Below are 26,158 nucleotides of genomic sequence, written 5' to 3' on the forward strand. Positions count from 1 at the left end.
TGGATCCGCCCCTGGGACAAGCTTGCTGCACATCGGATGGATTGAAATGCTTTGCCACAACGGATATGTTGTAAACCGCCAACATATAATTTTGACATGATAATGTATGTTGACAAACGCACGCAGTTTTGGTAGGTATTTTGAAATATACGTGTCTATGTTCACAGCTGTTTCTTTTCGCGTTTGCACGAAGAAAGCTGGATACACCTTTTCCTATATTGCGCACCTGCTGAGACCACTGGCTCAAATTTCGATTTCAGGATACAGTTTACACTCATGGTGTGGTAACTTGTACGCACTGTAAAATCACTAGTTTGGGACATAACTATTTAAAACGAGAAGTACTTTTCGTCGTCCATAATAATGACAATACCACATTTCAGCACGATCTACCGCAGTTCACGACTTTTTTATTTTATTTACTTTAAAAAAAATCTTGCAGTTGTTCGGCGATATCGGGAATTTCACTTTGTATCGAGATTTCCTGATTCTCCTCAGGACAAATTTCTCCGAAGTGCAGCAGACAGTGTCTTCGACATTCTGAATTAGGCCCTACCTTACACGTTCCAATCTGATTTTCTGCTGCTTTCTTTTCCAGAGCCTTTCGCTGGTCGAAAAGCAGGGTTGTTCCCAGTTTATTATTATTTTCAGGACCAATGTTCCTTTCGTATCTTGAAAACACTGTATATTCTTCTCCGACTGACACTTTCATCGAGAAAATGATGTTGCTCCTGCTTGCCCGACATCGTGTAGACATGTCGTAAACTTGTTTGCTGAGCAACTTACACCTTCACACATTACAGTACTGCACAACATAGAATACAAATAGAAACGGCAGCAAACATCTCCACTATCTGCACGGCGTTGTCCGGTTACTTATCGGATGCCACAAACTATGACACACATCTTATATGTTCATCTATTAATTAGCACTGAACGTAATGTGAACTCGAGCAAGAGTTTGTTTAGAATATAATGCATGCAATTTTAATGTATTACTGTGAACAATTCTGTGAAATTATTACCAAGAAGTACTTCCATACACTTATATGGTAAAAGGGTATTTTATTATTGATCATGTGTTACATTAATTATTCTTCTGATCCATAGAATGTATTCGTATACACGAAAATTCTTGGAATAGTTTCAAAGAGATAATATGATTAATATATCATTAAGAACTCTTCATCTACCAAAACTTGAAATTTCTAATACTCCTCACCACTTTAAAAGATTACTCCAATGCTTTTCAACGAGTACTAAGGCACTGCCTGACATTAAAGATACAACACCAAGAAGAAGAAAGAGGTCACATATGGCGCACAGCTTTCGGTGAGACAAATGAGAAATTATTACACTTGTCGCTCTGCGCGATATGTAATCGCTCCGCGAGAGCTTAGCAAAACATTAGACCACGTTTCCATTTTTATATGAATCTTGCAGCTGTCATTAAAAAAACATTGCAACCCGATCTTTCTATTTACTGTTTACACATTACAACTCCCTGAAAGTAAGAAAGGTATCTTTACCCATGCAGCACTGCACTCTAGTGGACAATAGTGAACCTCCTCATTAAAAACGTGTATTTTGGCGCACTTTCCCTCCCTGTCCAAACGAATCCGTTGTTTCGAAAGCGGCAAAACTGGTTTTTCCTTTGTCAGCGGGAGGGCCATAGCAAGTAGCAAGCAAGACGAACCAGAAAGTTGCACATGGTTCAACTCCTTGCAAGATGGAAAAAATGTATGTCACTTTCAAGATTATGTTTACATGGACAAATATAGTAGGGTTGCAAGGTTTTTTTTTTTTTTTATGACAGCTACAAGATTCATGTAGCGTGACAAGGTACCATTAAGTAATGTGTGTGTCCCCCACGGGGGTTCCAGCATGCGACAGGACGAGACACAGAAAGAATAAGACTTTGAATGTTCCCTTCGGGTGTAGAGAAATGTCTGCGAGACTTTGACAACAGTCAACTGTATCTGGGGACTCTGATGTGCGAGATGTGTAATCATGGACCAGACACACAGCATGTCTATTCAGGAAGTGAAAGACTTGCGTAATATGTAGGGTCGCGTGTTATCTGTTGGAAAGTAGCTTCATGTAGGACTTGTAGCAAAAGGAGCACATCCGTATCTCATCGATGGACTGTTAGCTGGTCAAAGTCGTCAATGTGTGTTAGACGCGAAGCGGACATATAATTCAACATACTTTATACCATTATATTTGGTGTCGAATGCCGTAGTAATGCAGTATCGTCCATCTTCTTGCCACAGTATCACCAGATACGGATGTAGCCATCATGATGCTATAAACAGAAAGCAATACATCGAGAATATGTTTCCCCATTCGACTCTCTATGCGTGATGTTCGCGGCACTACTGCAGCAGTATTATGCCTATGCTTTGCAATTAAAGGGAGCCGCACAAATGAGCGCCGTGCAAATACAGCATTTAACTGTTCGTTGAAAAACCTGTTGCAGCGTTCCCCAAGTTTGTGCGCCAGAACTGGGAATGTCTTCTGATCAGTCATAGCAAAGTGCGCTAGAGGTCTGCCCTCTCTCTCCGTGGTATGGAGCAAGCACTGAAATCATGCACGTCGTTATGAATTATTTTCTGGGTGCCATCAATACTATATTCGCATCATTCTGGTTCTATTTTGTCCAACATGGGCACCAATGTGCAGAAGGGTAATCCGCAGTCGCCATATGCTACAATCCTCCCACGATCAAGGGCAAAAACCTGCTGGCATTACAGTTGCATTCGATGAGGCATTATTCGACCATCCAAACACATTCACGTCACGCCAACTCTAAGCCACAAATGAACTTAAGCTCTCTAGCCTGTTTTCGATTTCTGTTTGCAGTGGACGTGGCCGACGCACGTAATTTGTAGCGGAACCACAATTTTTAACATTTTACTGCCTTTCCATCCTCTACATATTCGACACATATAAGATGAATCCGATCCGTCCTTGACGATGCATTATTTGTCTAATAGTATATTTAAATCTTTGTAATCCCCCTCCAAATTAGCAGTTTCCTTCGCCCGTATCGTGCTGCATTAGTCACCATTATCGTGCTGCATTAGGCTTTATCCTTCTGCTTCGTTGGCCTTCCTGCTGGTCTAGTAGCCTTTGATGCACTTGGTCCCGGGTTTAATTTTCGGTTGAAAAGCTTTAAAACTTGAACACATTAAGGCCGTTCGGTTTCTTAAGTCCAAGTCTTATTGCGGTGCTAAAAAGGAACACTAAACTCAAACTAAACAACCCAAGTATCACTATTTCGCTCAATAATTCGGGCACAGGCAATCAAATTTACCCGTATTCGTATCCAAATTTCGTGTATTGTACTTAATGAGACCATAAAACATCCCCTGTTTTTCGTTTATTCACAATAGGAATTCGGTTCATTACACGTACGTTTCTGATCAACTATGTTGGCACATACCCAAGTAACACTTCCAACCTGTTCATTCAGTAAAGAAAAGCACAAACAAGAAGTATCTTGCATCGTGTTAGCAGTGTCACTAAAATTTGGGATTAAGAAAGAAAATCCGGTGATGACCAAAGACTCCCACATTAGAATCAAAACTGGTTAAGAAAATTAAAGCACATTAATTTTCATACGTTGTTCTGCAGAAGTTATTGGATGATTTGAAGTAGAGTGTTCACACTAATCTAACGGAGAAACGAACGTGATTAGACGCCGAGGAGTGGAGCATTATGGTGAAAATTTAAGAGTTGTTTGGCTTTCTTAGATACTCCTGTTTCTTTTCGTTTTTGGATTCCATGAATATTTTTTACCATCTCCAACTCTCATTATCATTTCTCACCAATTTTCCTCTATTTATTTACCGTAATTCTTTGATAATTCTTGAACTACCTTGATTTTCCTCCAAAAATTAAATGCATATCACAATGCTCATCTCATCCTATCAAGTGCTTCATTTAACACTTTTAAAAATGTATAAGTTTACCAAATACCGCGTGCGAAGTTTCTGTTCGTATTAGGGGAAACAAAGTAAGCTTAACAAATTAGAAAACCTAAAGCTACTGCAACAAAATGCATGCATTTCACATCTATAAAGGTAACCAAGGAAGTTTTGTCATTTTTTCACCCACCACATTTGAACATCAATACGTCACACAAGACGTACCTGGAAGATCAAAACTAGTCCCCAACAGCATCGACGATCTTCAGCCAAAGTTTCTGGAAGGCAATGGATTGCATCGCGGTAGAACTTGATGGACCTTGAAGCGAAGAAGGTACGTGCATTTTGACCCTCTACTAGGGATTTGAACTGGCGTCCTCTAAGGTGATTGTCCAAGGAATGGAACAGGTGATAATCGGACGGTGCAATGTTCGGGGAGTATGCCGGATGCAATAGTGTTTCCCATTCAAGACAGAATGCTGTCCCGGGTCATTCTAGCCACGTGGGGATTAGCGTTGTCCTGTAACAGAAGGACCTTTTGCGATTCAGAAGTGCTAGCTCCAGAGTTTTGAGTTTTTCTTGAACAAAACTGCTCACAGTACACAGTTGCATTGATGCTCTGGCCAGCTGGAAGCAGTTCCCGATGCACGATGCAACAAGCAGTCCATCAAACACACAGGAGGACCTTCTTCTGGTGCAGTGCTCGTTTCGGCTGTTTTGGAACCGGTTCATGGGATGCTAACCAATGATAACAGCGCAATGGAGTTTCGTAAAAGACCCACTTATCATCACATGTCAACATCCTGTCCAGAAATGGCTCATTCCTCAGACGAGACAGCAAAGAAACACAGGTGTCTGCTCGCGTTGCCTTCTGGCCCGGAGTCAAATCATGTAGGACCCAACTTGTAGTGCTTCCCAAGTTAATGAAGAATTGCCGAATTCTAGTCTCCACTCACACTGAATTCTAGTCCCAGCTCCTCACATGTCTGGCCACTGTTCATCTTAATTGCTGCCTTAAGATCTTCATTTTGTACAGTCCGCAGCAAAAAATCTGCAACAAGAGCATGTAAGTTTATCGTAAAACTACGCTTAACAGTGCAGGGAATCAACATAACGTCTAAGTGGCACGAATCAAGCCAGGAAAAACATCGGCGTTCTCACCTGCGTACTTATTTTGGAGCAAAAGACTTCGTCGTTTCACAATAAACTTGCATGCTCATGTTGCAGGTTTTTTGCTGAGGACTGTACATGTGTTGGTCTTCCGGCACGTGGTGCGTCTTCGAGCGTTTCGTCACCGTCCTTAAACTTGTTAAACCACCGCTGCACTGTCCGCGTAGACAAAGACCTGGCAAAGGTTGGCATATCTTACGCCCCGCTGCAGCGGCGTTTGACCCCAGTTTGAAATTGTAAAGCATCACGCCCTTATAATGGAGGTTCCATGTTCACTGTGGAGGTTCCATGTTCACTCTGTCCTTATGCAAGTTCGCGGTGTAACTGACCTGTCACAACTACGTAGTATGTTGGGTATACCCACACCAACAACTGGCCTTCGTCTGATCTCCATTCGCATTCAACTCATGGTGTAAGGGCCAATTGAACACAGGCCTGCACAAAAAGTAACAGAACTTTCTTACTTACCTTTATATTAGAAAAACAACGTTGTGTGAAATCAGTGTTTTCACAAAAGTTCATTCATATGTAATTGTTTGTCATACATATTTTTATTTTTATTTTCTCTTAGACCTATGAGTTTTAAGTGTGGTACGAGCATTCAGAAACATTAAATGTAAGTAGCCTTACGTACGGTATACTGAATAACCACTGTATCGATAGAAGAGCATACCGCACAGTATATGTAAGCCTAAATGGCATTTTCTTGGTCATTTTCGAAAATCCGAACTACCTGTGGTCTCAATTAGTTCGGATTTTCGACATCATACTGTACATGGAAAGCAAGAGTCTGCAATGCATCGTCTGCATGCGAATATTGAAGTTTTTCGTATTAATGTCTAGTATCAGAATAATTTAAGTATTGGACTATACTCCGCGTCACCGGAATTGGAGTGTGGCATCGGCCAATAAGCTCGCAGTGTCCTGTTACTAAACCTTCAGGGAGGAATCTAGTCATTCATAATTGATTTTGTTCGTATTTGTGGACAATCTGAATGTTCAGATTCCTCCCTGAAGGTTTAGTAACAGCGCACTGCGAACTTATTAGGTGATGAAATACGCGCACTATAAATATGCATTAATATGTAACTGTTTGGTCAAAAAGAACACGTTAACCAGAGTAGCTTGATTATGTACTATACAATATGTAACTATATCAGGCGCGCAACCAGAAATTTTTGTTGGGAGGGGTCCAATGATACAAACTATGTAGTACTGAGCAGGTGTAGTACTGAGCAGGTGTTATTCTGCACCCGAAAAGACGGTAAGTAATTGTAAAGTTGTTTCACCTATATTTTCACAAAAAATATAATATGTTGCATTAAAAAGTTCGAGAGGGACCGGGCCCGGTGAACCCCATGTGGGTACGCCCCTCTACTCTATATAATCCGTTAAAATGTTCATTTTTTGCAAAACTACATGTACATCCTTGATAAAATTGGAACGACGGTGATTTAGTAAGGCGTCTATCTACTAACAGGGACAGCTCGGATTTTGAACCTCGATGAGACAAAGATATATTTTCCAGTTTTATCCTATATTTCAAATGAAATGAAATCTTTAGTTTTACGTCCCACGATTATGCCGGTTAGGCTAAAGGAGACGGTGATGATGAGAGATGAGTGAAAATGGTGGAATGAAGAAAGTGGGAGGAAACGGGAGAACCCGAGAAAACCCACGAGCACGGTGTTTGCCCACCACAAAGTTCACATGGCGCGAGCTGCGATCGAACCAGGGACCCCAAGCACCGGAGGTGAACGCTCTACCACTGAGCCACCGCGCCCCCTCCTATAGTTCAAATGTGAATTAGTTCATTTAATATCTGTGAAACAAATACCTGATAGTAAACGCAACCGAAGTATGGTGCAGACCGGATCAGCTCTTATCAATACAGAGGTCATGAAACTATATTTCTAAAGCCGTACTGTCCTAGGACCCGGTCCAAATGGAAAGCGCGTCTATACCTTCTGCTTTCATAGAAGTAATGTTCATCGTATATATGAATTCAACTACTGAATTAAAGATGAATATTAATTATATTACAGAGTAAGCATAAGGAATACTCTCTTGCTTTGCATATAGAGATGCAAGGGCTCGGAAAAAAACCGGCTTTTTTGGGAAAAAAAACTCGGTTTTTTCTGCTTCGCTTTTTTGCTTGTGAAATTTTGGGCTTTTTTCAAAATTCTGCTTTAAATTGATAAAGCAGACTTTGTTTCGCTTCTCTATAACACAAAAATTCATTTAATTAGTGGTTGATGCCGATAATAATATAAAACCTCGAAAATAAACCATGAATTTCGAAAAGATATTTTAAACAATTTTACTTCAACATTTTTACATTATGAATTCCAAAGGATTAACCAATGTATATAATAAAAAAAAAAAATAACCTCCTATATACAAAAGTAAGCAGAGTTGGCAAGAACCATGGTTGTTTCTGAAAATGCCAAAAACCCGTTTTTGGGGGGCAGTTTAAACCAGGCTTTTTTGGGGTTTAAACCAGGTTTTTTGATTTAGATATTTTGCTTTATGTATTTATATTATATATTGACAGAAATAAGTTTGTTTCACCCTGGTGTTATTATGCAACAACGGGGTTATGCTGGAAGAGGTCCCATAAGCTTAAAGAAGTCGGGTCAGTAAATTTCTTAAATTGAGAAACTCCCGAACTCGCCATCGGGAAAATCCCGTCATTCTTTTAAATGTAAAACAATAACGGGAAAATCCTGTTATTGCTTTCTATGTAAAATTTAAAGGTCAACGTATTATAATCAGTACGCTAAAACTGAGGTATTAAATTACAAATTTAGTATGTAGATATCATTGAAAGTCCAATCCAAGCTAATGTTGGAAGCTACGTAGGCAATCGACAAATTTTACCAATTTCTATCAATATATTTAAACAACCTTGGCTTCTTTGTAAAACAGGCATTCAGGCATGCAGAAATATATAATTTGGTTTCGTTTCGTATGTTTAGACTCAACATCCTTACGTAATACCGAGGTTATCAAGGAGAAGACTTTCGCTTAAAGTGACAGCCGAACCGCTACTTGGTTTACACATGAAAGAAGGATTCTGGTTCGACGGAGAATTGAACATGGGACACCTTGATTAAAAGGTGAAAAGGAAATAAGACTAATGCACATGTGGAAACGTCACCATGAAGTTCACACGATCCGCATTTTTTTTTTTTTTTATTTTTTGGGTTTAAACCAGTTATTTAAAAAAAAAATAGCTGGTGTAAACAAGCCAACCCTAAAAGTAAAAACTTCTTCTAAAAAAATATACAAATAACTAGCAAAATTGTATGTAGTATTTTCACTTCAAAATATTCCATACCCTCTTTTTGAAACAAAATAAAATTAAAATAAAACATAAGAGAAATATTTAGATTTATATGATACAGTTACAGGCTGCACATCTGGAACTTTTAGTTTTGTATATCTTGAAATTCTACAGTCAAGTTTTTTATAACCACCATCAAGGGCGCCCATCAGGGGGGGGGGCATGGGGGCACTCGCCCTTCCTAGAGGAAAATGTACTTCAGAATATCGAAAATCCAATAGAATTTTTACATTAGTTACAGCAAAATTTGAAACTATTTTTGAAACGTCGCTTATACTTGCCCTTCCTTGGAAACCACAGCATGGGCGCCCTTGACCACCATCACGGTTTACCCAGTCCTAAAGTTTTCTGAATTTTTAACAAGATGGATTCAACATATGATTACGGAACTCCCCCCACCCCAAAAAGGACTACGGAATATATTTAAGTTAAGCTAAATACAACTGCACAACAAACATGACTGAGTGGTTGGCTTTTGCGCTTCTATCGGGAAGTCTGGGATTTAACCCAGCATTCGACCATTCTGATAAAGCTTTCCTTCATTCTATCTGTGAATGTAGAAATAGTGCGTGTACTGGCCGACTAGGAGTGTAGGAGTTGGCCGATTTCCTTTCTTATTGTTTTTAAATCGTTATTATTACTAATTACCAGCAGTGACGGTTTTGAGAAGGTTAGGGGATCGGTCTTTCGGACTGAAGCCTGTTCCCCAAAGTTGCGGAATGTCTAAAACGAACGAAATATCTATTAGTTATGCCTTTACTCATAAACTTTAAGCTCCCGTCAAATAAAAATTACGAATGTTTAGAAAACTAAACATTAGTAGTAAGAAAACCCCTCTCAAAGCACTTTTTTAAATTCGCCATTGATTCTCAGTATAAAATGACCTTCAAGGTTGTATCCGGAAGATTATTGCTAAACATATAAACGAAACGAAATATTAGTTATGCCTGTACTCATAAACTTCAAGAACCTCCCAAATAAAATTAGGACTTTTTAGAAAACGAAACAATCAGAGAAACCCCTCCCAAAATACTTCTCTAAATCCGCTACTGATTATTTGTATAAATTGGTATTCAAGGTTATATCTGGAAAATTATTGCTAAATCATTGCACAACTACAGTATAACAGAAATGTGGAAGTACGGTTTGACGGACATATTGAAAAACGTATGCTTTGACGGATATATAGAAAAACGTAAGTTTAACTTTTGTGCTAGAAGCTAGAGTACTAAGCTCTTAGAAATGAAACACGGATGACAAACTAAAATGATCTAGAGAAGAAAAAGAATGTCGATAACTCAAAAGTTAAAATAAAGTTAAATAGCCTGTAAAATTGCCCTCAAATACTACATTCTTCATGTTAGCTTTAATTCGTAAAATGTGCTCCATCTATCTTGATGGTGAATTACAGAGCTAAATATGGCATGGAATTCTTATCTAATTATAGAATATACTATAAGAAAGCTATTTAGATAGAAAAATCATGAAAATGAAAAAAGCCAAAATTTCTAAAATTCTCGTTTTTTTTTTCCCAAAAAAAGCCGGCTTTTTATGTGAAAAAACCATCGATTCAAAAAAGCCGGCTTTTTTGCATCTCTATTTGCATATAATATTGAAAATTTAGAGGAACTAAGAAAACAATTCAAATAATACTAAAAAGCGTCCTTCATTTGATTTTCACTTTTTCTGTCCAAGTCGCCTTTCTTTGCTATATAAACGGTATTTATTAGTTTTTATTATCCCCACATAGTTGATTTAAAAATTTAATTGTGCATAACTTAAGAACCACAAGTCTGCACGCTATAATAATACATACAATTGTATAGCATGTCAATCTGATGAGTTTCTTTGACGTTTTAGACTTCCAAACTATGCTATGCATAAGTGTTGGAAGTCTTATAAAACGACTATGTCTGTCTGTTTGTTAGGGTGTTCCTTATATAAGGTAATTTCATGTTACGATACGCACACCCACGAAATGTATTCTATGTGACCGTAAACACGCATTTTAGTGAAATAATAACTCCTTACGAGAACGTTAACCCGTGCTGACCTGACGACAAAATCATGAAATGACGTTTCCACATTATAATATAATGCAGAATGTCCAACCGTGATAACAGCGACAGAGAAACGAAACTTTGCACGAATCAGCTAGAAAAAAGACACCTGCTGTGCATTGAAGAACATCACCGGATGAACAGTGTTGCCAACCAAAGAGAAAGTATTGTTTTTGCAAATAGAATGACCTATATTGGATATCACATTGTAAGTAACAATGAAAGTAAGGACAAATGAGACGGTATTCGCAGATCATTGATGCAAATTTTTGAGAAATAAAGTGAAACATGTTAAATGCAAACACCGTTGGCGCACACAGGGAGGAAGGTACTAACGCTCTGTACACCTTAAATTAAATAAATACAAGAACTGTTTATAATAACGTTTTATACATCTTAAATTAAATAAATACAGAACTGTTTACTTTGACTCACGTGTAGAAGGGCCTGTTGAACAGTGTTGCCATTAACAGAAAACAATGTTGAGTTTGGAAAAGGTACAAAACTCGAAAAAGATCACTGCCAGGGTGTCTACCAAGCAATAATTTTCCCTGACTTTGTCGCTATCATTTTTCGTACTATAACTCATGAAAGATAACTTAAATTTAAAGTGAACTGTAAGTTTTCATTATTGTTTATATGCTTATACAATATTCTACAAACGTACAAACGAACCAATTCATTTATCTGTAATTTATGACTATTTTAGTGGCCTCCCTCCACTCCTCACAGCCACCCTTTCCACTCCTATTTATTTTTATTATTTAATCATCACACCATAATAGAATTTGAATGCAAAAACTTTTGGAAATGGTTTTTACCATACAATGACTTTCTTGCTTACACATACGATCAACTGGTACCATTATCACAGACTTTATACAATTTTCCACATGCATACGTAACTCTCACTGAGTAGTATTAAATGTTCACGAACAAATATACAAACTTAAAACTATATTATATGCACTTACAACGTTAGTCAGATTCTTTGCAGTTTCTGCGACATTTCTATCTCGTTGTCTAATTTAGCAATCTTTTGGTCAGTGTTTACTTGAAGTTTGGCTTTCTCAGCTTCAAGTTCTTTGATTTTTGGAGCCGTTCGTTTTCGCTCTGTTGTTGCTTCTGAAGATGACTTTCTGCTAATGCTTCCTTTCTTTCTTGTAATGCATTTCGCACATAATGTATCATGGGCTTCGTAATTTCGATGTTCAGAATGCCTCCCAATTTAAGAACACTATCATACACTAGACGTTGTGCAATAAGTGACATTTCTTGAAGATTAGGTAATAAGATATCTTTGTTACTAAGAAGCCAGACTCAACAAGGGCGTTTCCATGAGATATAATAAGGCATTTCTTCGCAAAATGATACAGTTCTTTATATTCCTCTTTGCCTGTGAGTAACCTGATCTAACCTGTCTACTTTTCTTGAAAAGGACTCCAAATCAACTTTGTAGGTTGGAGACTTTACGAAAGATGTGTATTGCCTCTTTACTTCATTTACTGTGATTGTTGTAATTTGCTTTCTTGAAACGAAAACTTCAAGATCAACAGATAATCTTTGTACTGACAATGTTGGTTATGTAACGATAATTTTAGGATGCAAACCAGTGAGTCCTTTAGCTAACGGTCTTGGGGCGAAGTCCCGGCTAGCCTTAGGCTAGTTCCTATTATAGAGGTCCTGGGAAAGATTTTTCCTGACAATGAAATTTCCTGACATTTTTCCTGACCCTACAAGTTCACTGACTTCCCTGACTGGCAGACACCCTGACTACTACAGTATGGTTTAAAACCTATAATTAAAAGCGGTAGAGCATGAGAAGCAGTACTGTGGTTATATGAGATCGATAAGTCACGTACTGACTGAGATATTCGGTATCTTATTAAAGCTGAAAAATATGTTTTGTAAAAGATGGCAACGCTGCATGCGCCAATGGCGTTTGCATTTAACGTGTTTCACGTTATTTCTCGAAACTAGGGATGCGCACGAGTCGAGACATGTCTCGAATCTCGACTCGACTCGACTCGAATTCGAGTCGAGACACACTTTGTAAAATTCGAGACGAGTCGAGACAAACGTATTTCTCGGCTCGAATTTTCGAGTCGAGACTCGAGTCGAGTCGAGACAGCTACTAAAAATCTCGACTCGACTCGAATGTCTCGAAAATTTTTCTATAATTTTTAATATTATTTTGAAGAAAGTGCTCGCTCAGAAACACTCGGCACGAGTATTTCGGAAACTGCAGGACTTGTCAGGTGTTCGAGGAGTGCTGTGGTGATTGTCTTCAGCAAGTGGCGAAACCAAGGGGAAAAGACGTCCAAATGTCGAGGGGTTGGGTGCCCCCACCTCATTACAGATGTCGAACGTTCTAGTCTGGGCAGATTGGTAAAACAGAACAGGCGGCGAACTGCGTCGGAACTAAGATCAGAGTTTAATGCTGGGCAAAGTACAAGTGTATCTGAACTAGTTTTGTCAAATTTCCGGAAATTTTGAACCTGTTTTATTTTTTAAAAAAACGTTTTTTTCGATTTTCTGGAAAAATTGAAAAAAATAAATATGTTTGTATTAGGTTAATTTTACTAGTAATGATATCTTTTTTTTTCAAACACGGGAAAAATTTAAGTTCAAAAATTTCAATATTGCGAATATTAAAAAATAGCACTCGAAAATAAAATTATTCCAATTATTATCTATATATTAAAATACTAGAGTTACGCGTATATGTTTCTCCTCACAGAAAAGTTTATATGTTTGTCTCCAATCCTTTCAACAATGAGACCTCGAACCCACAAGTGCTAGAAACGTGCCGTTTTCATTTGTCGATTCCAAATTTTATGTAAATTGTTCAGTTTTAATTGAATATTTTTGTAAAAAAAAAAAATGGCCATTAGTTCTTTATTGCATTTATAGGGGTACACAAGAAGTACTGTGGGGGCGCGGTGGCTCAGTGGTAGGACGTTCACCTCCGGTGCATGGGGTCCCTGGTTTGATCCCAGATCGCGCCGTGTGGACTTTGTGGTGGACAAACACCATGCTCGTGGGATTTCTCGGGGTTCTCCCGTTTCCTCCCACTTTCTTCATTCCACCATTTCATTCATTTCTCATCACCACCGTCTCCTTTAGCTTAACCGGCATAACCGTAGGACGTAAAACTAAAGATTTCATTTCACTAGAAGTACTGAAATTTTTGAAAAAGTAAAGCATCATACCATACGAGTTATATATTCCAACATCACATAGTTGTATATAGGGGTTGTATATCTGTCAGGCGTTTGTTTCATGGCCAAATGATAATGAAAACGAAGGATAACCATTTCTCCAGTCTAAGATTAATCTTCATTGTTTGGAGAGTTTTTTTTCAATAAACACCGTTTATCACTGACATAATTAATTGTGTGTATACTTTATTTACTTATTAAATAATGCATGCAAATGCATGCATACACGATATGGGCATTCAGTAAATGGATACTTGAAAATTTGAACTCAATTATCTATACAAGCCGGCTACGAGTCTTTTGTTAGCCGGCTACGGATGCAGTGCAAACTACTCTTTGGATTGAGCTTCTTACCGGATGTGTAGCCTACCGAAGGACCACACAGATGTTATCGAAACTATTGTGCTTTGTGTTTTTTTGTATGCTTTGGCAGAAAGTTCTGTAGATATCGAAGCCCGCCAGTGAAGCCATATCTAGCATCTTGGTGCTAGATCTAGCATAATTCACTCCCATCTAGCATCTAGCATCTTGGCAAAATCTCATTCTTTCCACTGGGGAACAGAAAAAGAACGAAAATTTAGATGGCTCACTGAGCGTTGGGAATTACCCTTAGTTGAAGCGATGGTTGGAGTAATAAAACCAGTTAGTATTTCCGCTGTGTATTGTTGAATTCACAGAAATGTTCAAAAATAAGCAAAACGTGACTCTGTACAAGATGTTTACTTACCCATAGTTTTATTATTGTCAACTGAACCCTGAGTGTCTGGGATGTTTCTGTCCCTTCTCACTTTACAACTTGAGAGTGGAGGGGGGGTATGACCGCTAAAAGAAATGCTTCAGTGCTGCGTCGGAAGCGGCATGTTTTGTATATATTTCTTCCCCTGATTCTCTTTCCAATACAGAGAACCGACTCTTTAAACGAAGAAAGAACCCTGAACCCTCCCGAAAATGCAAAAATGAATGATGCGTACAAATAACAAATCTATAGATGAATCAAATAATGCAGATACAGGAGAAGATGATGACGTGTGTCTTGTAATTGTTATATTAATATCCACTGGATTAAGTGAAAGTATAAAATGGATTTGATGACTGCCAAATTGACGTCACCTTGGTAAGTCATTATTTTTTAATATTTAGTAATATTAAATTAGATTATAGTTTAGCGTCGTTTTCAGGAGCAAAGCTCTACAAGACGTGAACTTACAGTTTAAAGTCGGATTTGAAACACATGAGCTCCTACCATGAATCAAACCTCGTTCGAGAAAGGCGCATACGCTAACCACACAGCAACGGGGAGCCCAACATTTAGTGATATGTATATTAAGTTGTAAAATTATATTAGTTTAATTTTCACTAATATAATCTTCACAATGTAAAGCATTCGCTAGGCACGTTATCTTGTTTAAAAACAAAAAGCCTATCTCTTATGTTTCCGTCTCGGGGTTGGACTGCGGGATGATAGAAATCCGAAAGAGAGGTTTTTATTATGTTTTGTGCAGTAGATCTGCTCCTTCATAATCTCCGTGTTTGATAAGAATGAACCTCCCTGGCTCACGAAAATGTATACGTAATATAACAAATCATGCACATTAAATGCCAGACTAATATAGCAAACATTGAAGATGCCCCCCTAGAAAATTTTCTTCGGCCACCCATGTCTGGAGGTACACAATTTCGCAACTTACTGGATACGATGTGGATGTATTCAAAGTCTACTGATTTACCCATAAAATTTAAATTTTATAACAATATTCTCAATGAATACTATTATGGAGAACTATTTTTTTTAATTCGATCGCTTTTTTTTTTTTTTTTTTTTTGTTCACCAGGTCTGGGTAATAGTCTGGCACGAAAAATGAAGTTTCTACAAGTGTTTCCCCAGCATTTTTTTTTTTTTTTTTGGGGGAAAGGGGTCCTCCAGGAGCGTTATTGAGGGTGTAATTCCTACGTTTGTTATATATTACATATATAGATATAGATAGATATAAATATAGAGATACTGCGTATATATATATATATAAAGATAAGTAGGAGCGGGTCTTTAAAATTAGTTTGGAAAGATAATATGAAAATCTGGCATAATTTGCAAGAATCTATCTAGTCTAATATATATAAAATAAATAGTTTGTTTGTGTTTGTCTGTTTGTATGCGGCCTGGGGACCAGGCGAGTGGACCGAGAGTTACCAAATTTTAGTCAGGGGTACCCTGGCCCAGGCCCCAGATCAAGACGAATCTTTTTTTTTTTTTAATTCGGACCAGGAGGTCTCAGGGGGCACTTACAGGGACATGTAAAAGTGGTAGAAAATGGCCGATATTACTGTCGAATTCGTAGTTTTCGCGGTCGCTGAAAACTCTGATCACATTAACTTACAAATTCACCCTATTCGGGCCGGGGGGATCGGATACCGAGACAAGTAAAAATAATCCAAAATGACCGATATTAGTGTCAAATCCATAGTTTTCGCAGTCGCTGAAATCAATGGTGACAATTCCATTAGCGATGATATGCAAATTCAGCTATAATTGTATGCGGACCGGAAAAATCTTTAAGTTTCTACGTCCCACGGTTATGCCGGTTAGGCTAAAGGAGACGGTGATGATGAGAGATGAGTGAAAGGGTGGAATGAAGAAAGTGGGAGGAAACGGGACAACCCCGAGAAAACCCACGCACACGGTGTTTGTACACCACAAAGTTCAGTTGGCAGGGGCTGGAATCGAACCCGGGACCCCAAACACCAGAGGTGAACGCTCTACCACTGAGCCACCGCGGCCCCCAATGAGGTTGGAAGCTGGTCAGTCATGGCGGAAGGTGGCACATGCCATAGGAGTGGCACAAAGTGTGATTTCCCGATTGTGGAATCGATTTCAAACAACTGGAAGTGTTCGAAGAAGACAAGGACAGGGCCGTCCACTAGCAACTAAAGCCAGAGACGATCGTTATCTGTTGTTAACAGACCGTCGGAAACCAGAATACAACTCTGCTACCGCGAGCCTTCCGAACAACAACAGGACACATAATATCTACTCAAACGGTCCGCAATCGCCTTCGAGAAGCTGGTCTCTACGCACGTAGGCCTATGGTGTGTGTCCCATTAACTGTACGACACCGTGTTGATCGAAGAGCGTAGGCGGAGGAACATCGTGGGTGGGGACGCAATGAATGGGGCAATGTTTTGTTCTCTGACGAGTCTCGATTCAGTGTAGAGCCTAATAATCGACGGGTTTTCATCTGGAGAGAGTGTGGAACACGACACAATTCCATGTTTGTGCGAGTAAGATTCCAGTATCATAGCGGTGGACTGATGGTGTAGGCAGGAATCAGCATTGGTGAGCGTACTGAGCTCCACATCATCCAAAATGGCTCTTTGACGGCTCTCAGATATAGGGATGAGATCATGAAAACTCTTGTTCTTCCTTATGCTGGTGCCATTGGTGATTCGTTCCTTTTTATGGATGACAATACTTGTCCTCACAGAACTCGGTTAGTGGATGAGATGCTGATGGTATCGCTCGGATGAAGCGGCTAGCATGCTCTCCGGATCTCGTTCCAGTTGAGCATGTCTGGGATATGCTTGGCAGACGAATTGCCGCTAGGCCAGTAAATCCAACAACCATTCCAGAGCTGGAAGTCGTTCTTCTGGATGAGTGGCACAACATCCCCCAAGAACTCATCGATAATCTGATTGAATCCATGCCACGCAGGTACGAGGCTCTGTTGGCTATTTGAAGTGATCATATGACATATTAAGGAACAATCAGTGTTGTTGCTTTGCCTGTTTATGGGCAGTTCGAGAGATGCACACATAACCGTCTTGTGTCATGAGCCATGTGAACAAGGTTTTCCGTGCCCCAACACCAGTATGTGCCCCATTTTTCTAGTGTATCTTAGTGTATGAAATAGCTTGTGTTTGACTCATATATATCATACAAGAAGGAATGCTTTATCTTAAGGTCTTGTGTGATATTTCAGCTGAACCCCTAATTTTTTTGAGCATTATATATATATATATATATATATATATATATATATATATATATATATAGTGGCGGATTCAGGATATGATCAAGGGAGGGGCTAAACCATAGTTTGCAGTTTTATCCAGTGTAAAGCAGGATTGAAGCCCATTTTATGCAGTGTATACTTGAGTGTGAAGGGGGGGCTATAGCCCCCTTGGATCCGCCTGTGTATATATATATATATATATATATATATATATATATATATATATATATATATATATATATATATATATATATATATATATATATATGATCGAAAATGGCCTCGAATCCATACTCGCTGAGATGAGCAGAAGATGCCGTTTAAATCCACAAATTCAGCACCATTAGTACTCTAAGGAGGATGGTGACATGTAAAGATAATTGAAAATTATCGATATTAATGTCAAATTCATAGTTTTGGGGCTCCACAAGTTCATTAGTGACAGTTTTGGTGCCCTTTGTGTCCAAAATGAAACGTATTCTCCTCGTGCGAAGAACGGATATTCTGCTAGTCTGTAATAATAACTAACGAAAGTTTCAGTTAATATATTTCCCGCTGCTCAAATTTACTCACTTGTGCGGTATATGTGTGTAAAGTAGAATTAAAACCTGTTGCTTTAAGTATTTTTTCCGTTAGCGAAATACATTGTATATACAGTAGGACGTCGATAATCCTAACGTCAAAAATCCGAATGCGGTCCCTAGAAGCTTTTTACATTTTGTCTTAACGCTAGCGATAAACAAACAATAGCGTGTCCATCGACGTTATGAAGTCAGTGTTTTTACAAAAGTTCATTTATATGTAATTGTTTGTCATGTATTTTTATTTTTATTTTTTCTTAGGCCTATAAGTTTTAAGTGTGACTTACAAGAACAGTGTTATTTAGAGTACAAGCAAGTTCTTCAGAAACATTAAATGTAAGTAGCCTTACGTACGGTATTGTAATTACTGTATGTACTGAATAACCACTGTATCGATAGAAGAACATACCGTACAGTATGTAAGCCTAAATGGCATTTTCTTCGTCATTTTCGAAAATCCGAACAATTTGAAAATCCGAACACCTGTGGTCCCAATTAGTTCGGATTTTCGACTTCCCACTGTATATGTTGCAGACATGTTACAGCAAGTAAGATTACTAGCATCAGGCTAACAAATAGTTTTTAAACTACATTTTCCTGTTTTTGCCAATATTTCCGAACAAACTATTTTTTCTAATGGTTTCAAAATTTCCGGAATTTTACATAGAACAATCAAGATATCTCTATGAAATATATGTTTGATTTAACATATTAACTAAAATGATTCTGTGATTAAATGATGATTCTGATAATACCCAAATTTTCCGTTTTTTCCCCAGCTCGGAAAAACAGTAAAAACACTGTTTTTTTAACCCAAAATTCCCGGTTTTTTCACAGGCCTTCACAACACTAGTCTGAACACACACTCCTAACGATGGCGAATGTTAACACCACGACATCGGCAACTATAACTAAAATGAACACGTGACCATCGCCACTAGACCTTGGCACAATGGCAGAGCGTTGCATTGTCTGATGAATCCCGATATCTTCTTCATCATGACGATGTGAGGGTGCGAATACGTAGTGTTCATAGGGAACAGCTCCTTGACATCTGTACTGCGGGACGGAGACAAACTGGCTGCGGCTTAATTATTATCTGGGGAACATTCAGGTGAGCATCTATGTGTCTAATGGAGCTTGAGCAAGGCACCATGACGGCCGAGGTATCGCAATCTGCTTGCAGACTACGTACACCCCTTCATGACGGCCATGTTTCCCATCGGTAGTGGCATTTTTCGACAAGATAATGCACCATGTCGCAAGGCCAGGAGTGTGATGGAGTGGTTCGAGGAACACAGGAGCGAGTTCCAAGTGATGTGCTGGCCCCCAAACTCTCCGGATCTGAACCCAATCGATCACATCTGGGATGTAATTGAACGTGACGTGAGGGTGCATCACCCCCTCACCGGAATTTACGGGAATTAGATGACCTGTGTGTGCATATGTGGTGCCAACTCTCTCCAGCGACCCACCGAGGAACATTGCGACCATGCCAAGACGCGCTGCCGTTGTTATTCATGCCAAAAGGTGGATATACTAACAATTAGGTAGGTAGACATAACGGTCTGGCTGATGTGTGTGTATATTTTAACTCGTATATTTTGTCTCGACTCGAATTTCGAGACGTCTCGACTCGAATTTCGAGACGTCTCGACTCGAATTCGAGTCGAGTCGAGACAGAGACTGTCGAGTCGAGACACGAGTCGAGACAGCAACATATTTTCGAGTCGAGACAACATTTTCTCGAGTCGAGTCGAGACAGGCTTAAATCTCGACTCGACTCGACTCGAACGCATCCCTACTCGAAACGTTCGCAACACTGATCTGCGTTTAGCATCTCTTTTGTTTTTTATTTTTACTGTCATAACTTTGTCGTCAGGTTGGCACAGGTTAGCGTTCTCGTAAGGAGTTGATATTTCACTAATACGTGTTTACGGCCACATAGAATAGATTTCACGGGTGTGCGTATTGTAACTCGAAATTATATTATGTAAGGGACACCCTACTGTCTGTCTGTCGACAGGTATCAGAACAAAAATGTTAAGAGAAATCAAGAAGTGTTTTTTTTTTCAAACGATTTAGATTCACAAGATTAGTTCTCATCTTCTCCGTTAACCTGTTACTCAAACCGGAAGTGGCTGAAATTAACCATTTCCGGTATCAACGTTTTTCACCGTAGAACAAAAATTTTAATTGATTTCGTGAAGCTGTTATTTGCAATCGATTCATCGTCTCAAGAAACCATACAGTGGCCACCTGCAACACTCTCTAAACCGGATGTGGTTGAAGTTTAGTAGTTACACGGAAATTTACAATACTACATTTACTATTCAGCGTTACAAACTAAGGACCTTACAATATTACAAACATTCATAAACTTCCAAATACTGAAGGCTTCTACAAACGCAACTAGAAGGACGTGTTAATGCACATCGGAAATACCATATTATCGAATATTATGACCGTGATATGACATACTACAAACAAGTAGAACAAAGTTATAAGGGATCGAAAACCTTACTTTTTTTCAAAACGGTTTATTCTGAAAACGTACTTAGATAAGTACCATATCCAATCACATAGAGGTTTCCAATAAACGTAAAATTGCCTTCTTTTTTTTTTTTTTTTAAGTTTAATGCCCAAATGTCACACGATTATGCTCTGAGCCTAAGGGAGGCGACGATATGATAACGAATGAAATGATGGAATGAAGGAACTGGGAGAATCCCGAGAAAACAACATACACGCACCCACAAAGGCCAACTAGCGCAGGCTGGGATCGAACAGGATCCCCACGCATATGAAGTGAGTGCTCTACCATTAAGCCACCGTGGCCCTCTTTTTATTCAAGTTTCTTCGCGAGGAAAATGAGAGAGGAACAGAGCATCAGACGCTAACTGAAAACAAGTGAAAATAATAGCTGCTTCTGTCTCTCCAATGTTTAAAAGCTAGAAACTTTTGTGTCAGTTTGCAATTTCCACCACAAGATCCAGTATCTGCAACTCTGCATCACAGCTGCTATTACCAGTCATTTTGATATGCTGAGTATCGCCCGAACCAGACTAACGATAGACACACATTAGGCAAGATGCTGAAATATAATTGAGTTAGGGAATCACTTAAGTACATGTCTAAATCTCGAAAATGCAATCATTCGTAATGTTTCACGAATTTTGAAGAAATAGTTTTTGGACAAATTTTAAGATTTTACAATAATAAAGATAAGAATAATAATAATATCACTTATTTTTTCGACATATCTGAATGAAACAAATTTTTTGTTGCGCTTCCATTCAATCATTAATTGTGGATGATTTGTATCTGCTGACAAATGATCCCAGCTTGCTCAGCTGCATAATGAAGTTTTACAAATTCAAATAAAAGGTATGGGCCACTGTACTAAATTTCCTAGATCCAATTTCTTGAATTAAATCACGTTTTGCTGCAGTTACTATTGAAATACCAATCTGTGGCATACGAAGAAAATTATTACGTATTTCTGGAAAACTTGGTCTGAAGAAAACTCACTCCAAAACTAAACTAACCCCTTGTTGATATTTTCATAAGAGGTAATTTACGCAATGGTATACGGTTATTAATAAAATATTAATTTATGAATACAGTCTCATCAAAATCACATGATCGTACTTCACGAAACCATGCGATAAGTAACCACACCTTGTGGATGAGTGAAACATGAACAAAATCGGCCAGCAATAAATAAATAAATAAATAAATAAAATAAAAATTCTTTGAAAAGTAAACTAACCCTTGTGGATTTTTTCAGGGTAAATGAATTACGCTACACTGTCAAATTATTAATGAAATATGAATAAATTCAGCTGAGTAGTTTTTGAGAAAACTACCCTACTATCTGAATGGTGGAAGGTTTCTTTGAATAGTAGTCCTTTCTTATGCATTATCTTGGAATGTGCTGTCAAAGAACATCAAATAATGACTCAAGCACCTTTTATTACGACTATATTATAAAAGTAAATGAATTAACAATTTCACACTTACCTTGTTTAATTCTTCTATCCTTCGTATTTGATAGGGTGAAGTGGAAGAAGTTTCAAAGTACACGTAATCTACAAAGAAGTAAACAAGAAGCATTAGCTAACATAGAACCTTTTACCACATTTCTTCTTTATACATGAGAAAACATTACGAAGTATTCATAGGATTTTTGAAAAAAAAAAAAAACATTAAAGTTAATGCCGGGAACGCAGGAAATCAACTATGGTTTCTAACTAGGTGAACGAATGTCCTACAGCTAAGCTTCCAGCCACGCGGACAATTTTCAATGTGTTATTTATTCCTTGACTGTCAAAGAATCAGATAATTTCTGATTATTTATAGCAGTGGCAATTACTTCATCAGGCCGTTGAAGTAGGCAAGAATGATAAAGGGTTTGGTATTCTTTGGGATAAGTTTGAAGAAGTTACATCGGAGATTAGGAATTGAAAGGTTCGGAGCAGGACGTTTGAGCGCGGCCATTTGGGCGCAGACGTTTAGGAACGGCCGTTTGGGCGCAAAGCCGTATATCTGAATAGGTTAATTTACTTAAATGGGTTATAATGTATTTCATACTTGGAACCCGGATGTCCACGCACTAAGAGATTCGAAAATAGGCAATAATATCACAAAAATAAACAAATAACTGCACAACTTAAAATATTCAGAAAGGTGAAATTTCATCCCAATTTTCTTAACAAAGTTATCTTCAAAAACTAAATTTTCGTTACATTATAGTATGTCCCATGGTAAACAATCACTGAAAGTCTCAGTTGCATTAAATGTTTGGTTTAGTTCTAGTAAATTTTTGTATAACGCAGAAAGAAAAAAATATACGAGTCTAATTATTTTGTTTCTAGAATAATATATCCTAATTTCAGGAAAATCGGAGATCATGATCAACATTTTTTTTTTTCAACACGAATCTGTATTGGACTGAAATAAAATTTGCTGTAGGCATCCTATGACACCCCAAAATAAACTTCAGTGAAGTTACCTTTATATCATCCCTAACGTAAAGGAATAGGCATTTTGGATATTCATAACTTCGTAGCTATTCATAACATTGTATTACTGTTTATTACTATATTTGCAACAGAGAAAATTGGAAAGGAAACAACAGTGAAATATAATTTAGATATTGAACAATTTATTTTTGTCTTGTGTTACACTAATCATGACATCATCATTCCACGACGGAATTATGGGCCAAACCCCGCAAATATTCTACAGTCAACAGTTTCAAAATTCTGTACAATACAACGAATTCTTTCATCTGTCTGAATATATTTTCTTCTTTTCTTGGGCGACTCTTTTCGAAGCATTGCCTCGTACAGTAAGTAACGCTTTTTTAAGTCTTAAGTTCATCAAACGGTATGTAACGCTGTGTCCTAAGTTCATCAAAAAAGCGCCAAATCGACGGATGGCCCATTTAAAGCCAGTGTTATCAGGAAATTTCCCGCAAAACGCGAAATTCTTAGCACTGGCAGGAATGCGGTAAATTCTGGTTAGAAATGGGAAATTCTGTCAACTTGTCTGCTTTTCATGTCATCTCTTTCTAACTGCTTGCGTACATGGAATAATATGTCGAAAGGTCAAAAGAATCACAACAGCAAGAAATGTTTATAAACCAAACCAAATGGAACTGATAGTTAATCGCGCCAATATCCATTTTCTGCGAGAAGAAAGAAGGGAGAGAGGGGTTTATGGCCCTCTGCTTACTATATTTGTTGAGAATACGCGACAAAACGTACCACTTACCCTGAGGGCTGCTTGTGAAGGGTTTTCTAAAAACACTTTAAATAATCACAAGCGACAAAACGTACCACTTGCCTGGAGGGCTACTTTCGAAGAGTCTTCCAATCAGCCATCAAATAATGACAGGCGACAAAACGTACCACTTGATAGGACGGTATATAAGTATATATATAAACCGGCCAAAAAACGGTTAAAAGTTGAACAGATTGGTGGTGAGAAAAGTACCGATTCACGACCAGGACCATGCTTGCAAGATTCTCGGAACACCAAGACCATACCTGCAAGATTCTCGCCAGACCAAGACCAGCACGAATCTTGCACATGCTCTATTTCAATATTTGCTGATTTCCATTTCGCTTTATCCAGGCTTTGGACTGGCAAAGTAACTATATAATCAATATAGCTACTTTGGCGTGTTTATAACCAGCTGTGGCTAAGCTATCGTTAACTTTTTGTTTTTTCATTATATTTACATCAGCAGCGAGAATGTTTTGGTCTATTGTCATTTCAGAAGATTGTAGTAGTTTATTCCAGTTTCTGCATGTAAGCTATTGCCTTTAAGCAAGAGACTTCCATTTTCTTCATAATGGCGCTTCACTGTCCTTTCAAGGCGTTCATCATACTTTACGTACTTCTTCTTCCTTTTGGAACTTCGAATGTTTAACTCTGACCTCAAAAATGCACAGTGTGATCTCTCGGCTTCTTCTCTCAAACAAATAATGACTTCTTTAACGCGCGGGTTTGGTCTTCCTAGGAGTGTGTTCAGCCGGTTGTTCCAACCCTCTACGACATTTGTAGTTCGGTGTCGTTTATTATTACAGTTCCACATTGTTACTGGAATGTCCTCGTTTTCCAATCAATTATTTACAAATAATTGAAGAAAAGAGTTAGCTTCGTTGATTCTGGGGCTTCCGAGTGTATTTCCAGGCAGCCATCGTACACTTCCTCTGGTTTTAAAAAGGCCATAGCCGCACACATGCGTATATGCAAACGGATTTCCTCATTCTGTCGATACTCCACCGAAAGTCGTATCTCCTGAACTTTCCTCCAAAGATATTTCTTAAAATGGAAGAAGCATCCACTGATTTCTATCGAACGAAGATATGGACGACGATTCAAAATCCACGTTCACTATTTCTGGTTTCCACTCCGGAACAGACTGAAGGATGAGTCGAAAGAAACGAATATATGTCTCTTTATTCTTATTGGGTAATAAAGCAAACACTACCAGATTGTTGTTAGTTTCTTCATACGTACTGCCAAAATCTGCATGGATACTGTAAATCTAAGAAAACTGTTTACTAGAGAACTTGAAAGTACCACCCATGAAAAAATGATTAAAGCGTTTCAAGCTTTCTTAGCCCTTATCACCACAAAAAATTATAATTCTATTTTCTTCTCCGTTGTCAGCTAACAGAAAAGAAGTACCGTCAAGCATCTTGAGTGTTCCTTCTTCGAGCGTTATGCTCGCCGCCTTGTACTCAAAGGGTTAACCTTGCCCAGGGACCTTTGAGTCAAACACCAGCTTTCGGGCAGAACACCTTCCATGGGATTACGTCTTAAGGACAGGACCATCAGTTTAATGGTACGCTCCTTTACCGACAATATGTTCGAAATAGATTCTAACTCGGGACCCCTTGATTACAAGGCAACGAGCGTGCATAGATAAACACTAAATTTATGCACATGAGCAGCATGGATAAACACTTCACACTGAATCAATCTTGAACACATCATCATATATTATTCACAATTTCGATTATTAAATACAACTACATTTTATTATAACTTTTAATATGTACGACAGTGACTTTAATGCGAGATGCTTCTTTATGCAGCAGTGAATATAATACTAAAAGTGAATGTAATACTATTTTGAAGTACAGATGTATAATATAAAAATTACACTAACCTTTGTCATGTAAGTCGCCTAGTATGTCATTGTAAACTCTCGTGATTGACGTGTATTCTTCTCAAGCCATTTTTTCGCCTCTTGTATACGCTTTTTCACATCCAGCTAGGAATCGTTCAGGGCTCCACAAATGTGGTCACTAGACGGGACACTAACC

The 26,158-nt window shown here is 38.4% G+C and overlaps 1 protein-coding gene across 3 annotated transcripts in view; it reads right to left on the minus strand.

The window, feature by feature from the left end:
- The window catches only part of MTA1-like (metastasis associated 1-like), a 211,053-nt gene that overhangs the window by 158,377 nt on the left and 26,518 nt on the right, over window positions 1-26,158 (minus strand). For all 3 annotated transcript variants that reach the window (XM_081730472.1, XM_081730471.1, XM_081730470.1), the window contains exon 2: window positions 22,338-22,405. In XM_081730472.1, coding sequence (XP_081586598.1) covers window positions 22,338-22,405 — 68 coding nt within the window. The remainder of the gene's footprint in view (window positions 1-22,337; window positions 22,406-26,158) is intronic.

Source organism: Thermobia domestica, chromosome 11 (assembly GCF_964235325.1).
Source record: "Thermobia domestica chromosome 11, izTheDome1.hap1.1, whole genome shotgun sequence".
NCBI lineage: Eukaryota > Metazoa > Arthropoda > Insecta > Zygentoma > Lepismatidae > Thermobia > Thermobia domestica.